General features: G+C 33.0%; 1 protein-coding gene across 1 annotated transcript in view; it reads left to right on the top strand.

Annotated features, from left to right (window-relative positions):
- The window catches only part of LOC124538251 (neuroendocrine convertase 2), a 107888-nt gene that overhangs the window by 59832 nt on the left and 26684 nt on the right, over nt 1-21372 (top strand). The window contains exons 5-6 of the mRNA XM_047115241.1: nt 10449-10525; nt 18831-18919. Of these exons, the coding sequence (XP_046971197.1) occupies nt 10449-10525; nt 18831-18919 (166 nt within the window). The remainder of the gene's footprint in view (nt 1-10448; nt 10526-18830; nt 18920-21372) is intronic.

Below are 21372 nucleotides of genomic sequence, written 5' to 3'. Positions count from 1 at the left end.
TACTGTGATGTCATATCATAGCACCCGTGCGAAGCCGGTGCGGGACGCTAGTTTGTATATGAGAGAGTTTGTAAAATGACGATTTAAAGATTTGTAAAAGTCTACTTGAATATAGTATATTTTTAACCGACTTCAAAAAAAGGAGGAGGTTCTCAATTCGTCGGGGCCTTTTTTTTTTTTTTTTTTTTTTATTTTTTATGTATGTTACCGAATTACTCGAAGATGGCTGGGCCGATTTTGACAATTCTTTTTTTGTTTGAAAGGGCATGTTTTACAGGTGGTCCCATTGTAAGGAGATCAGGATCTGATGATGGGATCCTGGAGAAATCGAGGGAACTCCTCAAATTTTATAGGCACACCTATAGTGATTTCGGTTTTATTCAAAGTGCCTTGGTCATATGCTCACGAAAAGTGACATTTGATGAAGTGGAACTGATGATGAAGACTACAACTGGTAATCAGAACCTATTAGTAAGTAACTATTTTACGGGTTTAGTTCTATTTCTTTAAGATAGTCGTTAAGCAATTGATGTTAGTAAACATGCCTATGATGAAATCTAGCTGATGGTGGACTACCAGGAGAACTCCTCAATGATTAACGGCATTGTATCGGGAAAAATGGTATTGTCTAATTGGCGATGAGCAGTTAACATTAGGCTATTGTAACTTAGGTAACGCTTAATTTGAGTTGCAGTCCACATCGCATTGAAACGGCGTTGAGTTATGTTTAGAGTCGAAAGCCAAATAATGGGATTCTTTATGAACAACTATTATATATAAGAATAAGAATGTTTACCAATTGTAATTATAAATAATAAAACAACACTGAAAAGCAGTAAATAAATTTTTATAAATAAAAAAAAACCGCCTTCAAAAATGAACTAAAAAGAAAAAAATAATCAGTTACATCCATATCCAATTTACGATTTTTTAATCACCTTTTGAAGTCGGTGCCAACAAAGTAAATAAATTCCTATATTGAAATCATTTAATTTGTATCGATAGTAAGGTTTGTCTAATGGTGTCATCTATACAATAAATAGATTTAGTTTTTGTATGTATGTATTATGTATTATGTACCTATATTAGCAATGATGGCACCGACTTTGAGAGGTGATTAAAAAATCGTAAATTGGATATGGATGTAACTGATTATTTTTTTCTTTTTAGTTCATTTTTGAAGGCGGTTTTTTTTTATTTATAAAAATTTATTTTGTTAATGAAGTTAATGTACAGTAAATAAAAATAAGAAAATCCATAATCATAATCTATTATATTTTATGACCTTGGAGTGCCTACCCTCCTCTTGTGGTTTAATCTAATTCCGCTACATGTATTGTGGATCAGGCGATAAGCGCTGCCTTCACCGATATTATATTAATTCCCGCGGATCGTACAAAAGGTATAAAGAGGTGTTAAAATTAATTATGAACTCATGTAAAGTTCAGTTCTTAATTAATAAAGCCTAAACGGTGTTCAAATTAATTATAATTTTATGAAAATTACAAATTACGTAAAAGTCTTCGATTTTAATTTTGAGAACATATTATAAGACTTTCATAAATAAAAATTCTTAACGAGATGTTGTTCACGCAAAAAGAGTTAATCTACACATTTTACATACTTTTTTATTTTCAAAATAAAATATGTTTTTATATGACATATAATATTCTTGTAGGATACATACGTATACAGTGAGCTCAGTAACTTTAGTCTAAGCATAATACAAGGCTAGAAACAATATTGTTTCGTATTTTAAAAGGCGCATGGACCACATAGCTACCTGATAGTAATTTGTCACCGTCGCTAATATACATTGGAGCTATAATATTAATCATTCCTTACATCGCTAAACTTGCGAATTAAGATAGAAGATAATGTGTCCCTTGTTATATTGGCTATATAAACCGAAAAAAATATTGAGCATGGCTGTTTTCACCCACACAAGGCTTTTATAACCCACCACCAAATAAATGCAAAGCTATAATTGTTACCAATAAAACATTTTTCATTTGGACGTGTAATATTTCATATAGATATTTTTTATCAGTATTTCCAATAACAGAACTTTTTTGTTAGATAGATTGCTATGTATTCGCAGATTAAAAATAATATTGGATATCTCTCTGGCGTGAACCTTTCAGGAATTTGTTCCAAATTTAAACAGATTAGTTTTATTGGCTTTGGCGGTTTCAATAGTTCGCTTACGTTTTACAGATTAACTTAGTTATTAACTCAATGCCTTCATTAAAAACTAATGATTAATGCTAAGAATTTGAAATAATATGAAGATGTTGATGGCGATCTGGACGATTTCCTTGAGTAAACTACGCAGAACATTTATTTATTATACAAAACTGTATACATGTAACAGGACTTGGTTCATATAATTGGATATTACGGCACGTTTAATGACAATATTTAAAATAAGTCTTTACGTTATATAGGATATGTTCTAGGTGACAATCCTTGTGAGCTTACGCAGGCTACAACTAAACAACTGTGCTTGTCAGTGGCGCCACCTTGAGCAACTTACTAAATTTATATTTAATATTTTACTGTGCAAGTGTGTGTGCAAACACAGGGGGACACATCCGAACAGACGGTAAATAGGACACGATGGGACAGAATTCTGGAACAGTCAGGCTATTCTGTAACAAGAAACTCGAAACTCACCTCAGAAAACGACCTTGAAATGACAGATTGTGATAAACGATATTAACTATAATAAGTATAAAAAGTGTTGGATACACGTATCAAAATGGCGTATCACAGTATGTCGGTTGTCACCATTCCACGATACGATACGAAGTGATTTATTACAGGGAGACATTTGGCCCGCTTTACGTGTTTTCCGAGACACGGGAGGGTACACATTTCAAACTTAAAGACTTCTAGAACTGTCCTATTCGGTCTATTAATGAGAGTTTTTCGAACCCAGAAACTCGGGAAGATAAACTAGCTACTAGACTAACGTAGCAGTCAAAAAATATGAAATACTTGTTAGAAAAACTGAATAAGTTGTAATATGTATATACGCTATGAAGTTTAAAATGAATAGGTATAAAATTATGTAATTGAATAGTGATGTATTTCATTCTTAAATAAAACGTTTTATTACTGTTTCTAGAGATGAAACAGAATGAGGATTAGGTACTTTAATTAATTGCTTTTTATGTCTATCGTTTCGTTCTTGTGTACTTAAATAAGATCTACAGATCTCTTTTTAAAGGATTTTAATTTAATTATATAAAGAGGAATTTGATTTGGGTATTTTCTAGCTAGACAGGTTTCTATATCAATAGTTCTCTGTGTGTGTAAATACACACATATACACTAGTGGAGGCAATAAGGCGAGGTGTTATACTTTTGATGAATCTTTTTGCACAAGATTTAAAATTCTTTATATTTACAACAGTTTTTATCATATTTAGAGTTTTATATGTTATTATATAGAATAATCATTTAACGACTCATATGCCTCATGCATAACAATATTAAAGTATTTGAGGAGTATTATTATAGAACCTTGCCCAAGAAAGGATAAATTGGCAAGACTATACGTTATAATATCGCAGTATACGGTTCATTGTCACAGAATGCCGTATGTCAATCCGACCTGCTGTCCAATTTTCGTTCTTAAATTAAAGTATTAAAGTTGATTGTCATTTTTATTTTCTTATGAAAGTAGATCAGTACCGCGCTCTGTTCGCGGTGTGAAATAAATAATGTAGTTATAAAAACTTTTGATTGAGCTATCATCGCCAAGCTGAAACTTCTGACGGTTAGAAAATAAAGTTTAGATAGTAGTTTTCTTTATGACATCAGCACCCGCTAAGAACAGATTTCTATCTCTAGAGTTCCAACAAATAGACTCAACAGACTTAAAGATTGTATTATATTTGCAAAAGTCACGTGTTTCACTCCAGATTCTTCTGACCTAACTTCCTAAGACTCTAGGACTCTGACTGGAAGTCAGAATTATTTCATTTCCTTTCCATGAAATTCTCATAAAAATATTTTTAGTTTTCACTTAAAAATATTTTATAAAATATGTGTATTGTAATGTTAGAAGTTCATGCCGAGACTAGCTATAATTAGTAGAACATTTTCCTTGATTTAAGTTGTTGTATTGTATGTATTCAATGTGTTATTGTATCTACTGTTGTTTGTCCTGAGTAAATAAATAAATAAAAAGCCGGAGTTCCATAGTTGGCACTAATAGTTTCATGCTAGAGATATCACATGAGGCGTTTGGTTTTACATGAAGCTCTTCGTTAATGTATGATTAATATCGGGTGAGGGAAAACATTCCGGATCTGAGGGTGCAATATAAAACCTCAGGCGTTTGGCTAGCGATTGTAAAGATCGAGGATATTATCACCATCAAAAATGAAAACATAAAAATTCACATAAAGACATTTGTTGAAAGCAAACCAGATGTTATTTACTTCGACAAGGTCGCATGCGATAGGGTAGTAGTGTGAAAATAAGACTGGTACAAAATAATTAACACTTAACCTTACTGGATAAGAGTGGCAATATTTCAAAGCTTTAGACACTAGATTAACTCAATCTCGCGAGACGCGTGACACGTACAACGAAATAAATTGATGTGGAATAACAAACAAATTCCGCAATCTAACTTTGCCGGCAGAATAACCAGTGTTTGGGGTTTCTACACAAATCCCAATACAGTTAATTCCATATTTTATACTAGGAACATAATAAGTGATGTCGTCGATACCCGGCTGGCACGCATTCGCTGTATATTATGTATAATAAAAGTAAATAAACAAAGTTGGAGAGTGAATAATACAATTAACAAAATTGTAAGTAATATGAATTAAAACAATAGCAAAGAGTAAATTTAAAGAGTATTATATACAGGAGTATACAATAAAAAGAGGAGGAGGAGGGAAATGTTGGCTGTTGGGGGAGGGCATTAATATTATTCTTAGGTGACGATTTCTGCCAGTTCAATTGTCTGTAAGCGGCGTAAAACAATTTCGTTCCAATAATAATTGAAGCAGTACTTTTACTGTTCAGATGTTGTAAGGTTACTTAGAACAAAAATTGTAATTGGAAATGGAATGTACCTATAAATTGTAAGTATTATCTACCTATCCAGGCTCCCGCCTGCTATTGCTATTTCCAGCTATAGCTATTTGTCTGGTTACTTCAGATTATCACACCAAACGTTTTTGTCAAGGAAGGAAGACCATGTCGATGATCTTACCTATTTTTTTCACCCAATGCTGCTTATACGTTTTTTACTGATAGAAATATTTATTAACCAATCCTTACATCGCTAACGCGTCACCAACCTAGGGGACTAAGATGTTATGTCTCTTGTACTTACACTGGCTCACTAATTCATCGAGCCGGGACACAACAAAACTAAATAGTGCAGATTACCTGACAAGTAGGTGGTACCTACGTAGACGAGCTTGCACGAAGCCCTAACACCAAGTAAACGTTAGCCTGAACAATGATAATATTAATAACATTTAGTTAAAAATGGAAAGTAGATATTTATATAAAAAGAGATAATTTGCAATAGAGGATAAAATATGAAACGAATGATCAACAGTATAAGCGTATTATGAACTAAATGAAACAAAATAGTATTCTTACAGCATTCTAGAGGCATGAGCTGATTCAGAGCAAAATTTGAAATAAGCTGCATATTACAGTCATTATATTTAAGAGCCAACATAAAAAGGAAACCTATTATACTAAATAGATCTGAAACAAGATTTCATTGACAAAAACAAAAGAAGTATTTCATCTCAACATTTAAAAGTAAAGGAAAATACATTGCAAACCGTTTGTGTGCGTTGATTAATTAAAAAGTAATTATGTGTTCCAGTAATTTATATTGGATATTTTGCATAAATTAACGAGGTAGCATCACGCGACGAAAGTGGCCTACGCAAAATTAACTTTAAAGTGAAGGCCAATATCCCGTAAACATCATAACTCAATTAGTATACATGGATGTTATGACCTGTTTTTCAATATTGAATAATGGATACATTTAAATTTTCTTATATTTTTACATATATGTAAGTCTTTTGTCTTGTAAGACTTTTTTAATATATCAATTGCAATCACGGTGGTTTTAATACTAGCAGTATTTTTTAATTTTTTTCATAAATGACCTTTATGACACGTAGTAGATTCAATTGCCAAGCTTAAGATCTAGAGTATTTAAAAATAATTTTAATAATAATAATAATAATTTATTTATTTAATTAAGCATCCTTTTGAACAAAAACAAGATGTGATCGATAATAACTGCTCTAGTATAAAACTGTGGTGGATTAACGCCCGTCAACAAAGTGACATTGTTCTATTAATTGAGACACACTTAAATTGCACATATTTGTTATATAATATATCATCATCCTCCTCTTCCTCCTTTTCCCAATTTTATTTGGGGTCGGCGCAGCATGTCTTCTCCTTCCATACTTCTCTGTCAGACGTCATCTCACAAGTAACATTCTTTCTAACCATATCGTCTTTCACAAAGTCCATCCATCGTTTTCTTGGTCGTCCTCTACCTCTATATCCATCCACATCCATGTTCAAGGCCTTCCTCACAATGTGTCCCTCATTCCTCCGCATTACATGCCCATACCAAGATAGCCGCCTTCCACATAACTTCTCGGCTGTCGGTGTCACTTTCAAACTTCCTCTTATGTATTCATTCCTTACTCTATCCATTCGCGTAACACCACACATTCCTCTCAACATTCTCATCTCCACAACATGCAATTGTCTTTCAGTCATCCCTTTTGTAGCCCAACACTCAGATCCATATAGGATAGCAGGTCATTGTTATTTATATTATATAAAATATGAATACAAAAAAGAATTGCTGGGTCGAATTTTAAAAAGTTTCTCTCGAAAATTCGTATCGTCAATAGCGCAATAGTTTACGGGCTGTCTAGCGACGTAAAAGTTGTAGGATCGAACCTAAACCCTTGGGCTATTGTCCTAACACAAGTGATAGTTAAGCTTAAATGGATAGGTAAATAGCAATATTAGTAATTTCTTAATTAATTTGGGGCATCAGCTCAGAGAGAAGTGACTTAATCATGAAATGAGTGTTGATAAAATATTATAAACTTATCATTATTTATGTGATAGCGAAGTAAAACTTAGTTCGTTTAAATATAAATACATAAAGTTTTGAACACGTATCTATTCTAGAAATTTCTCTCAAACAACTCCGCATTAGGAAGTTGAAGGTACTTGGTGTTTTACTCTCGAATCACGTCGTCTCGTCATAACTGCGTACGACAAGGTTTTATAATCTTATTTTTGTCTCGGTATATATTAAGTGTTAGGACCATTTGCAACTATATATTATGAAATAATTTCTTATATTCAAATGTGGTTGACTTTTTTTATTCAATACATGAACGTTAACTAACATTTAATACACATGCAGACTTCGAGTCTCTCACATTTGACTTTGGTTTATCGCACATTTAAGTGACTTAAAGGCAACCATCTAAACGCTTCTTATAGAATAACACAGATCAATATATATCATCAACCTGTTCTCTACCACTGGACATATACCCTTTCAATATAGCGCCACTGAGCTCAAAGATTTGGCTTCCAACTTCGAGCGACTAGCGACTTTGCATATACCATTACTTCTCTTAGTCTCCCAGATCTTTTCTTACTTAAGTGAACAGTTAACTGGAACTTCAGCTTACTTATCTTTAGGTCTATTATGGTACACTTGTTGATCTCTGTGGGATCGTAATATCTGGATGATTTGATCCTTCAGAGAACTTCAAAAAAAAAATAATACCAATTTGGTTCTTAGGATATTCGTTCGTGCAAAATTCATTCATTTGAGTTACAACTTTCTACTATTTTTGTTGTCTCGTGCGTATTTCTGAGATTACAATCGACAAACAATTACTGTTTACAAACAAAACTAAAGAGAAGTTGCGAACACCGCTCGCATGTACAAAACTTACTACTAACTTTTATAAACATCTCGCCTCATTGCCTCTGGTGACAGCATCGGATTCGAAGGAGAAATGCTGCTAGCATTCATGCCTACATTCCACGCACTCAATATTTATACAGTTATTAATTTTAGTTCATATGTGTATATATTTAAGAATTTAATGTTAATAAAAAAAAACTTTTATACATAAATAATATATAAATTTCACTATATATGTTCCTTGATCACGCTCTGAAACATATGACGTCATTTTATAAATTTCACTAAATTATCTTAATTCAAGGAAACAACGAGCAAGACCTTGCAATAAATATGTATACAAATATAGATAAATTTTAAATGTTGTCAATAACTCATTTTGTTGCATGCACGGCCCGTTTTAATTATCATTTTTAATACTACATCTTATGACCGCTATTAACGCCATATTAAATTTACGATGACGTCATATCAGCAGGCGATCAAAACACTTCTCTCGACATTTCATTTGTCCTATAATGATAATTATATATCTATCGAATGAACATACCCTTGGTCGTTTGGTAAAAAGGTTTTAAAATAATATATGTTTTAATTTAATTAGATTATAAGAACTTCATATGAATGTAGCACATATTATACAATTTCATTATGATAGGTTGGGGGAAAAGTTTCTTCGTATTTTATATGAAAATTCAAAAAGTTTTTTTTATAGTTTATTTACATTTGACTAAAGTATGTAGGTGCCATTTTGTTCCATAACTTTTTGCCATCTTGTTGGTAGTGACATGATCCCATTGCTGTAAAAATTTTGGGGCTTCTGATCGAAAAACTGCGACAAGTGGTTTTGGCAGTCTTCTCGTGATGTTAACCTGACACTGCCTAAGTAATTCTGCAGAGACCGAAACAGATGAAAATCTGAAGGTGCAAGGTCAGGACTATACGGCGGATGCATTAATACCTCCCAGCCAAACTCTCGTAATTTTTGTTGAGTGGCTAAAGATGTGTGAGGTCTAGCGTTGTCATGGTGAAAAACCACACCCCTTCTGTTGATCAATTCTGGCCGCTTTCTCTCAATTTCTTGCTTCAATCTCATCAATAGTTCGCAATACAGTTCTGAATCGATGGTCCTGCCGGGCGGTAACAGCTCATAATGAATGATGCCCTTCCAATCCCACCATACACACAGCATTACCTTGTTGCGAGTTAATCCGGGTTTTTCCACAGTCTGTGAAGCTTGACCGGCCTTTGACCACGATCTTTTTCTCACGTTCTTGTCGTATGTGATCAACTTTTCATCACCAGTTATCAGCTTCATGGTTCGGTTTCATTACGTCGTAATAAAGATCACAAATGAGTACACGGTTCATTAGGTTTCTTTCAGTGAGTTCATGAGGCACCCATATATCAAGCTTTTTTGTGTACCCAGCTTTATTCAAATGAGTCAAAACCGTTTTGTGGTCAATTGCCAGTTCTTCAGCTACATCGTAACTACTAATATGCCGATCTTGCTCCACTTTTTGAAAAATGGCATCAATTTTGTCCGTAACAGGGCGACCAGAGCGAGATGCATCTTTGATATCAAAATTTCCGGCTTGAAAACGCTTAAACCAAACTCGCGCTACTCTCACAGATACTGCATTAGGTCCATAAACATCACAAATTTTTTTCGCGGCTTGAGTTGCATTTTTACCTTTTTTATATTAAAAATTTAAAATGTATCGAATTTCTTCTTTAGATTCACTCATTTTAACAACAACAAAAACATATGAAAATCACACAAATTCCTAATTTGAATTTGGAAGTGCCTTCTTTAAAATTAAAACTTTTTAATGATACCAAAACCAGCCAGATACAAATGGTATAGCCAAAGAGATTTTATTACAAGTTCATACATACTATATGCGAAAAGACTTTTTCCCCAACCTAATATATCTTCCAGTTTTATTCAAAGTTAATAAATTATAGCTCATATGTTATTATGATGTATCAACTATATCATTGTTAAGTTTTATTAAATTCTATTCAGTTGTTTTTGCGTGAATGAGTTACAAACATCTACACATACAAACTTTAGCCTTAATAAATAAGGAAGCAAGAATTTATTGACTACAAAGCTTAAATTAGGATTATTTGACGACCTCCATGGTCAAGTGGTGTGTAGACCGGTTTTCATGGGTACGCCACGCTGAGGTCCCGGATTCGATTCCTGGCCGAGTCGATGTAGATTACCATTAGTTTTCTATGTTGTCTTGGGTCTGGGTGTTTGTGGTACCGTCGTTACTTCTGATTTCCATAACACAAGTGCTTTAGCTACTTACATTGGGATCAGAGTAATGTATGTGATGTTGTCTCATATTTATTTATTTATTATGTTCCAGCAATTATTAATATACATATATATAAGAAAATATCAGAGCTGCTGATCTGTTATGGATTTAAACTGTTATTTATTCCAATACTTTTGTTTCAGAATGCTGAAGCATCGTATGATTTCAGTAGCAACGACCCGTTTCCGTATCCACGCTATACTGATGATTGGTTTAACAGGTAAGCCTAATTTATGTATTAACGATACTATATATACATTATAAATCTATTTTTGGGCATGGCATTCGTGTATAATAAGATTTCACAGTTGTATTTAACTTGGCCTAGTAATACATTTAAATTTCTCATGTCACATAAACATTGATTAATACAGCACATTGCTCAATAATTACATATACATTATATTATTAATAAACAAGGGCGGACTTAGTATTTATTGTTTTCCAAACGAGATGTATAAATAAAATAATTCAACTTTAATTACGTAAACTGTAATTAAAATAGTGGAAAAAAGTAACTGCTGACTTTCTATTAAATATACTTTCGAAACTGGTGATGGGTCTACATTTAATTCATTTCTATAATATTACATTCGAAAGTGCTTCTAAGAGCCTACTTGTATAATGATTTGATTACTATAAATTAAAGTATACATATCATAGAATTGATCTTGTGTGCAGTGAAGGAAAACATCGTGAGGAAATTCGCTCGTGTCAGAGGAAAGCCCGCCTTGCCAACGACCCGTGATGGTGCAATTCGTTGTGGAATACACTTAAATCAAGGGCTATTATTTTTACTTGTATTCCTACCTATCTACTATACGTTCTACAGTATTATGAAATGCGTTGTTTTGCTTGCTATTCACTATTGTTATAGTCGCTATTGTTAGCCGTCATTAGGTTTGCCCAAATTACCCCAGAACACGGAAACGTCGCTTACGTTGCTATGATACGGTATAAAGTATGTATGATTGCACATATATAAGTGAAATTTATTTATGAAAAACTTTTATTTAACTTGCATACTTTATATAACCTTACATACTCGTACATACATACATTATGTATGTACGAGTATTAAGTAAGGGGAAATCTTGCGACTCAATTTAGAAGCAGATTTATATATATATATATACATATATAAATATTATTTTAAACCGATTGAGCTGAAATATTGTATACACGTTCAATTTTGATGACAATGTGACGTTATTCTAAATTCAACATGCTGGCATACCCAAGATGGCGGTCCAGCTATTTTTAATGCACCCCTATAATATCGATATCAAATGAAAACGCTTAATGACAATAAGTAAAAAAAAAAAACGTCACTTTAAACCAATATGGCGGAGAAAGCGTTTAGTGCTGGCTTACAAAACCGGTATCAAATGAAAGGTCTTACTGAGAAAACAAATGCGGGTTTTATAACTAAAAAGTAAAAAAAAAACATTTACTCGTGTAGATAAACAAGTAAATTAAATAATTTCATGTGAATAACTTTATTTATTCAGATTTTCAAACTACGTAAATACGTAAGTACTTAAATCTCGTAACAATTTTATATTTTGCATTTAAATAAAACCTTGTTTCAAAGAGGTTCTTTGCTTTTATTTTTTTGTTTTTGTCGTGATACAATTTCGTTTTATTGTATTTTAAATCACAACGATTCTAAAGAAATTTCACCACAAAAACGGTGCGTTACGGTTAAATAATGGTATTGTAAAAAATAAAAGGTTACTTTGGTAAAATATAATCTTCGAAATTCCTAGAAATGTATTCAATATTTTTCCTACTTCTTGTCAAATAATATTTTTGACATTTAGAAAAATACAACTAACATTTTGTGTTGCTAGCCTAAAAAAATATACGAGCTGTTATTTAATTAGTTTATAGATAGTAAATCAATCGACGCCTCTTAACTTCATAAACCGTGAAGTTGTAAACAATGATCAATGAAAACTCTCTGCCTTTCTCGCTTCGTTCTTTCTTTTTAAGTCTGAGGTATTATTTCAATCGTCGAAGTATTTTTATTTTTACGCTTTGACAAGGTATCTTTAAGCTTAAGTTTCTATTATAGGTATTGACTTGAATCAGGAGTCGAGAGAAAAACTTATTGTAATTATAGATTATATGTATATTTAAAGTTTAAATAAAATTTTGGGTTTGCGTTATCGACTTTTACTTAGTGGTAGGGCTTTGTGCAAGCCCCTCTGGGTAGGTACCACCCACTTATCAGTTATTCTACCGCCAAATAACAGTACTCAGTATTGTTGTGTTCCGGTTTGAAGGGTGAGTGAGCCAGTGTAACTACAGGGACATAACATCTTAGTTGCCAAGGTTGGTGGCACATTGACGATGTAAGGAATAATTAATATCTTTGTCTTTGGGTGATGGTGACCACTTACCATCAGGTGGCCCATATGCTCGTCCGCCAACCTATACTATAAAAAAAATCAAAAATTGTTATAGCATATGAATATTAAACGATCATAATAATTTAAAATCTGTTATTAAATGGCCAATATTCGATTTAATTTATTATAATAAATTAACTATTTTAGAACAAGACGATAGCAATGTAAATAAGAAAATCTTTGAAGCATTCCTTATTACGGGTAATCTTCCTTTTTATTAAACATCTATGAAGGCTGACAGGCCCAATAATGATCAATGGAATCGCTTTTCCGACAAAGACATGAACATCTGCGCTATAATATAATAAATATAAATCGTTTCTTATATCCACACATGCGCAACCAATCTTGAGGGCTTAAATGTTAATAATTAGGTTTGCTAGCGATATTTGTCACTCTTACATACACACGCACACACACACATAAACACACACATTTAAAACAACACATACGATACCCATATACAAATATAATGTGTTCACAGATTACGTAAAATTTACAACTATTCTATAACTCACTTCGTATGTCACTCGTTAAGAACTAGCGCGCACTGGTAGCTTTTGTCACGGTGACTGTTTCGTCACTCTTGTCGAGTCCATGAATATGTATGGAGATGCGCGCACTTTACGACGTGACAATTGGGTGACATTTGTGTCTGCATCTGTACATTTTCACGGACTTGACACGAGTGTGAAACAGTCACTGTGACAAAAGTTACCAGTGCGCGCATTAAAAATTGACTTGCGTGATATTTATGTCATAACCAGCAACGACATCTATAATACATTGTACATGTATTTTACATAAAAACCTTCTTTTTGAATTAATCTATCTATTAAAAAAAATCGCGTCAAAGTCCGTTGGCTAATTTTAAAGATCTAAGCATACACAGCGGTAACAATGAACGAATGATTCAATGAACGATTAAAGTCAATGTCGTTTATCACCTTCTAACATTTTACGATTGTTCTTCAGTACTTTTTATAGTTGTTAGTTTACTTTATTATTCACAGAATAGCTTAACTAGAAACTACTAAAGATTAAAAGCACTTACCTTTATAATTATCCTAAGAACCCTTTGAGATACAAAGAAAGAAAACGACGTAAGGTTTATCTACTGAAAATTTCTTTAAGTAATAATAATCGTTTTTGTTAAGAGCAGTAATTTAATCAGTACTTCCTGTTATGTTACGTTAATTAACTAATTTTATAATTAATCTCCGCAAACTTAAGTAAAGTTGAAGAATGTTAATTTTAGAATAATTAAAAACATGTTATATTTACTCGCATCTACATGACAGAGTAGATGAAACACTTGGGTTTTATTCGATGGTCACCAGTTCGAAGCTGGATGAGGAAATTTTAATTTTCACGTGTATCTCTTGTTTATACTTAATTCGTGTTCAACGTTAAAACTTACGTGGGTTAAAGTGTAATGCCATAAAATCCACAATTTTTTTTAATCATTCTGCCATTTAATATTTCGTTTAAACGAAAAAACTTTTCAGTTTTATAACTATATGTCAACGTAAAACTATAAAATTCGAAAAATAATGCGTCAGATTGTAAACTGTCAATTTACAATCTGACGCATTATTTTTCGCTATATTGTAATCTATCGAAGTTACGAACTGTTAGATTACAATCTGTCCCGCGTCAAATTGTCAAGTATCGAAAGCTCTTCCTGATTGGCCGGTCTTATTGTAGGAGCGACCAATCATATGTCACCTTTATTTTGATGACAACTGATGACATCTTCATGAGTCGTAATGTAACAAACCTAAAATATACGACCTCCTTTTATGAAGTCAGTTAAAATGTATTTGAAATGTTTTACATTACAATAGAATTGAATAAAACAAGTACTGAACGCTACTTTCATTGAATTTGTTAGCAAATTGACGCATTCGATTATGTGTCTGTCGAATTTATTCTTCTGTTAGGTAATTTGCAATTATAATTTCTATTTTAAAGGAATTACATGAAAATGTCTTGAAACACTTGCTGGTTAGGAGATCTGTCTGGGTACCATTAACTCATTATAAATTATTATTTTATCAGCAAACACTTGGTGGTAGGGCTTTGTGCGAGCCCGTCTGGGTAGGTACCACCCACTCATCAGTTATTCTATCGCCAAATAACAGTAATCAGTATTGTTGTGTTCCGGTTTGAAGGGTGAGTGAGCCAGTGTAACTACAGGCACAAGGGACATAACATCTTAGTTCCCAAGGTTGGTGGCGCATTGACGATTTAAGGAATAGTTAATATTTCTTTCAGCTTCATTGTCTATGGGTGATGGTGACCACTTATCATCAGGTGGCCCATATGCTCGTCCGCCAACCTATATCATAAAAAAAAACAACAATACTAAGTATTATTGAGTTCTGGGTTGAAGGGTGAGTCAGTGTAATTATAGACTCAAGAAGAACATCCTAGTTCCCAAGATAGCGCATTTATACCTACAGGTCTCATGTGACTGTGACTACACTATCAGGTAGCTCATTACCGCGTCCGCCTACCTACATAATATAAAAAGGCATTTTTCTTATCTAAATTATATAAAAATGAATCTTGCTACAAATTTATTTGTGATATAATCCTTTATATGGATTATTTAATTACGATGTTTTATATCACCTGTTGTTTAGTTTATTGTTATTAAATTGATTTGCCATTTAATAGACGAATTAATTAACTATCTTATTGTTTGATTAAAAGTATCGATAATAGATGTATTTCCCACCCGCATTGGAACAGCGTGGTGGAATATGTTCCGTACCTTCAAATCAAAGGCAGAGGAGGCCTTAGCCCAGTAGTAGGAAATTTAAAGGCTGTTGTTGTATAGAATATTTGCTGAAGGCACGGCCCTCTACTTTAAATAGATACACTTTTAATATAACAAGTTAGCAAATTATCTAATTCATATTTTAATACAGTAGTAGTATAAAATAATAGTACAGTAGGTACAAGCACTCTAAAGCAAAAGATTTTTCAGCTGAGACTAATTAGTAGATAGACGAGCATAGTTTAATATTGTAACAGAAGTTGTATATAACTATGAATTGTTTCTATTATTTTTGAGCGTTTGAAATTAAATGTTGAAAACACTTTACCGTACATAACATAAGCCCTTTTTAAAAGTAATAGCTCTTTCAGGTGAAATTAAAATTTCATAGTCGAAATAATCGTTACGTTTATGAAACGTTTCTGATACAATTGTTCAATTTTAAATTTGAGGCGTTTTAATAATTTGCGCGTAACATGGTGTTAAAGTTTTGCTCGTTTAAGTAGGTACCACTCATAAGATATTCTACCGTTAAACAGCAAGGGTCAGATTAGATGTGAAGTGACCCTTTTCCGCAACTTGAGATTTAATTGAAAAAAAAATCACAATAAAAAAAATGTGTGTGAGTCAAGATGGCCCAGTGGTAAGAACGCGTGCATCTTAACCGATGATTGCGGGTTCAAACCCAGGCAGGCACCGCTGATTCATGTGCTTAATTTGCCTTTATAATTCATCTCGTGCTCAGCGGTGAAGGAAAACATCGTGAGGAAAACTGCATGTGACAAATTTCATAGAAATTCTGCCACATGTGTGTTCCACCAACCCGCATTGGAACAGCGTGGTGGAATATGTTCCAAACCTTCTCCTCAAACTTAGATTAGGCCTTTAGCCCCGCTGTGGGAATTTACTCGCTGTTGTTGTTGTTGTTGTAAAAAAATGTTTCACTCATAAATTGAATAGTAGAGCCGAGATGGCCTAGTGGTTAGAAGGCGTGCATTTTAATTGATGATTTCGGGTTCACTATATATATGTGCTTAATTTGTGTTTATAATTCATATCGTGTTCGGCGGTGATGGAAAACATCGTGAGGAAACCTGCATGTGTCTAATTTCATCGAAATTCTGCCACGTGTGCATTCCACCAACCCGCATTGGAACAGCGTAGTTGAATATGTGCCAAACCCTCTCCTTAATGTAAGAGAAGGCCTTAACCCAGCAGTGAGTAATTTACAGGCTGTTACTTTACTTTTACTCTTTACATAAATTGAAATTGAAAAATATTTTTTTTAATTATATATCATTAAAATACTGATCGAAATATCGCGTAAAGTTTCAATGTCTCGGCTGTCCAACTTAATACGTTCTTATTCCATTCCAACATCAATTTCCCTTAGTTTCTCTGGAATTCTATTTAACTTCGCTATCCACCTTAATTGGAATTTCCTTTAAATAATAATTCATGACCGAAAGTTGAAAATATTTTAACTGATCGTCAATCTTAATCTGTAACTTTACAACGCCTTTACAAATAAATTCATCAGACCTCAGCTGTAAAATGGTGACAACTGCCTTACGGTGTTACGCGATTTTGATGCGTATATTGTCTAATTGTTATAATGATTTCAGTTAATATCCCATACCGGTGTATTTAATTATGACAATTGTGTTCCGTGATCTGTTTTTAGTTTGTTCAAACAGATGAACGGCTAAATTAAAGTCTGATTAAGCTTAGACCAATGACTGATTGTATTAAATATGTACATTAAAGAAAAAAAATGGCTCCTAATTTTAATTATTTGTAATATAATTAAAAAAGGAATTATGATTGACATTATTAAAACGTAATCCATAGAGGAGTTGACATCTTTTGAATTAAGTATGTTTCAAACAAAATTAAAATATACTTTATTGAAATAGGCTTTTACAAGCACTTTTGAATCGTCATTTTACAAACTGCATTCAGTGAATTTACCACCGGTTCGGAATGAAGAATAGACAAGAAACTCAATAATTATTTCTTTTCAACATTTAAGACACCAAGTTCTTTATTATTATATTTATTATATATCCTGCCTGCAAGTCAACAAGTATAAGTAATTTATATATTTACATGTGTTTGTATGTATGATCGTTTAATGACGTAAATACAACGTTCACGACACTCGTATCGAGTGACACTTCAAAAATATCGACGTAACATTTTTATCGCAGTACAAGTACTTCAATGCTTCTAAATAACTGTATCTAACACCAATTAAATGTCAAATGATCGTTACACTGTCAATGATTTAGTTAATAAGACAACAGTGTTGGAATTTTAGGAATATTCATAAATAGTAATAGAGAGTCGAGATGGCCCAGTGATTAGAACGCGTGCATCTTAACCGATGATTGCGGGTTCAAACCCAGGCAAGCACCGCTGATTCATGTGCTTAATTTGTCTTTATAATTCATCTCGTGCTCAACGGTGAAGGAAAACATCGTGAGGAAACCTGCATGTGACAAATTTCATAGAAATTCTGCCAAATGTGTATTCCACCAACCCGCATTGGAACAGCATGGTGGAATATGTTCCAAACCTTCTCCTTTCGGTATCATCAAAATATATAAAAATGTTCCGTTACTGAGTGACTGAGTGACTGACAGACAACACAGCCTAAACCACTGGACCTAGAGACTTGAAATTTTGGTACATGTATGCCTTAAGTGTCGTAGAGGTGCACTATGAAGGGATTTTTCAATATTCCCACGGAATAGGGAATAAATGCGATTTATATTTTCGAACCAAAGTTCTATCTCCGTAACTATAATTATTAGGGGTTTCAAATTTAGTATGCAAGTAGAGGTTATAACAACAGAATTCCCAAGGGATAGGGAATAAACGGGACTTGTATCAGATAATATTATAATGAACTTTAATATACAAAAAGAATTTAGATTTGGATTTAGACACAACAAAGTGATTATACATCCAAATCTAAGAAGTCACAATATAGGTAATACAGTATTCAAAATAAATATAATACTATTAAAGTTATTAATTTCGGGATATTTACCATGTTTTTTATTTTTGTTTGATGGAGCTCGAAATTTGGCCTTTTTTACGAATGTCTTGTTCACGAGACTGACCCCAAACAAAAATAAAAAACATGGTAAATATCCCGAAATTAATAACTATAATAATAAAAATAACCATGTTAATTTAAAATCTTATAATACTTTTATATTTATCAATTATATTTTCTAGTGAATTTGTATCGTAAAGTTTAATTTACGAATTTGATTGCATGTTTTAATTAATTAATTAAATTTTGTGTTTTATTGTAGCCACGGAACCCGGTGCGCTGGCGAGGTGGCGGCGGCGCGCGACAACGGTGTGTGCGGAGTTGGTGTGGCCTACCACTCAAAAGTAGCTGGTAAGTTAATGTAATTCTATATTCAAATTTTATCATAAATCGAAAATAGTTCGTTACCTTAAACCTTTTTAAATTCCGCAAACATTTTTAACTTTGCCGTTTCGTAAATTCATTAACAAACACATTGGTAAAAATGTCATATTATTCCATACAAGATTTTATAGATGATAAAAAAGCATGGAGTTAATACCTGTTGACTTCCAAGCAGGATATATTAATTTAAATAATTGTATTTAACTAATATTACTTTGTGTTATTAAATGTTGAAAAAGAGTAACTACTGAGTTTCTTGCCTGTTCTTCTCGGTAGAATCTACTTTCCGAACCGGTGGTAGCTTCACTTAATTGTATAATGACGATTCAAAAGTGCCTGTAACAGCCTACTTGAATAATAATATTTGGATTTTGATTAATAAATATGTATATTACTCATAAGCGTTCAATAGCAGATTAAAAGTAACAGTAAAATAGATTTTCCTCATTCTTTCATCATTAATTGAGTAAAAAGAAATGAAAAATGTATACAACCTCTTTGCATACATTTTTGTTAAGGCCGCTAAAAGTGAAAAGTTGATTTAACTCGAGTTTAGCGTAAAACTTAGCACAAGAGCGAGATTAAAGTTAAATTAAGGGAGATAAATATCTTAAAAAATATCTTTTATCTATTTCAGCAGCAAACTAATTAAAAACGTAAATGATTTTTTAAGAGAATTTTGTACAAACTTTGTTTAGCTTTTTAATAGTAACCAGTTCAGACTTTTATATTGTATCTCCTAATTTTTCAATTTTGAGTATATATAATCTCTATATAATAGGTAGGCAGACTGCCAAACAGACCTGACTGTAAATAATCAATACCGCCGGTAGACAGTGCTACTGTCCCAATTAACCATCCCTTAAATGGCCTAATCACCATCAAACTTGGGTACTTAGAACTATCTGCTCGATCATCAAAGACCCCTGCCTCTATACATACCGCTCTTGAACCACAATGTGCGATTAAGAATTAGAAAATTTAATTTAATTATGTAAAAAACAGCTTCTCTATTTCTATAACTTAAAAAAAAGAATAGTAAAGTAACAGCTTGTAAATTTTTCACTGCTGGGATAAGGCCTCCTCTTCCATTAAGGAGAGGGCTTGGAACATATTCCACCACGCTGTTCCAATGCGGGTTGGTGGAATGCACATGTGGCAGAATTTCGATGAAATTAGACACATGCAGGTTTTTTCACGAAGTTTTCCTTCACCGCCGAGCACGAGATGAATTATAAACAAAAATTAAGCACGTATATAGTGGTGCTTGCCTGGCTTTGAACCCGCAATCATCGGTTAAGATGCACGCGTTCTAACCACTGGGCCATTTTTGCTCTTAAGCTCTTAAGCTCTTACTATAACTTAATAGTAAATATTAAATAAAGTTGGTATTTGTTAATGACAAATGTTAAACCAGTAGTCGCCCGCGGCTTTACTCTCGTTTGTTTGTTTGTTTGTTTGTTTGTTGATTGTCAGTTGTTACGTAAAAAAATAGCCTATGTCCTTTCTCGGAGTTCAAGTTTGCTTCATACCAAATTTCATCAAAATCGGTTCAGCGGTTTGGTCGTGAAAGAGCGGCAGCCAGACAGAGTTACTTTCACATTTATAATAACACATAGATTTAACAATAAAGTGACAAGTTAAACATTACGTATAACTTGACACATTTCGGGTGTCAGTATATTTATGAAAACGTTAATAATTCGACTCAGCGGAGCAGGAACAATTTCGGGAACGTCTCGCCATTATATGGTCCTGTTTATATAAGAGGTTGTTATATAAAACATGGTTACCCAAATACAACGCCGGAATTGAAATAAACATTCGGTGTATTATTTAAATGGGTCTCCGAAAAGGTTCAGAGATCTTCAAATAGCTTGAGATATTAATCTATAACGATTTGATTGACACTCTCATGATTCATCACAGTTTTGATTCATCATCAATCATCATCATCATCAGCCTGTCAATTTCCCACGACTGGACTAAGGCCTCCTTTCAATTTAAGAAGAAGATTTGGAGCATATTGTGGCAGACTTTCATTCAAATTAGTCACATACATTGAAATAAAACTAGTTATAACGGATTTGAATCGCATATATATTAATTATTTTTTACGTTTCGAGCACTTTACAGCGTTCGTGGTCACGGAAAGACTAAGGTGGCATTTGTCTATTTGAAGAACAAAAGAAATATTATTTACAACTACCGCCATCGATTTCTCAGGTAGTTGTAAATAATATTTCTTTTGTTCTTCATTAGCGATTCAGATCCGTTATAACTAGTTTTATTTCAATGTGTAATAATCGCGAAAATTTAAGACAACATTAGTCATATACAGTCCTCACGATGTTTTCCTTCATCGCCAAAAACGAAATGAATTATAACTACAATCTAAGCACATGAAAATGGTGCTCGCC

This window comes from Vanessa cardui, chromosome 20 (assembly GCF_905220365.1).
Source record: "Vanessa cardui chromosome 20, ilVanCard2.1, whole genome shotgun sequence".
Taxonomy (NCBI): Eukaryota; Metazoa; Arthropoda; class Insecta; order Lepidoptera; family Nymphalidae; genus Vanessa; species Vanessa cardui.
Note: the sequence above shows the minus strand (reverse complement) of the source record. Positions and strands in the feature narration are given on the sequence as shown.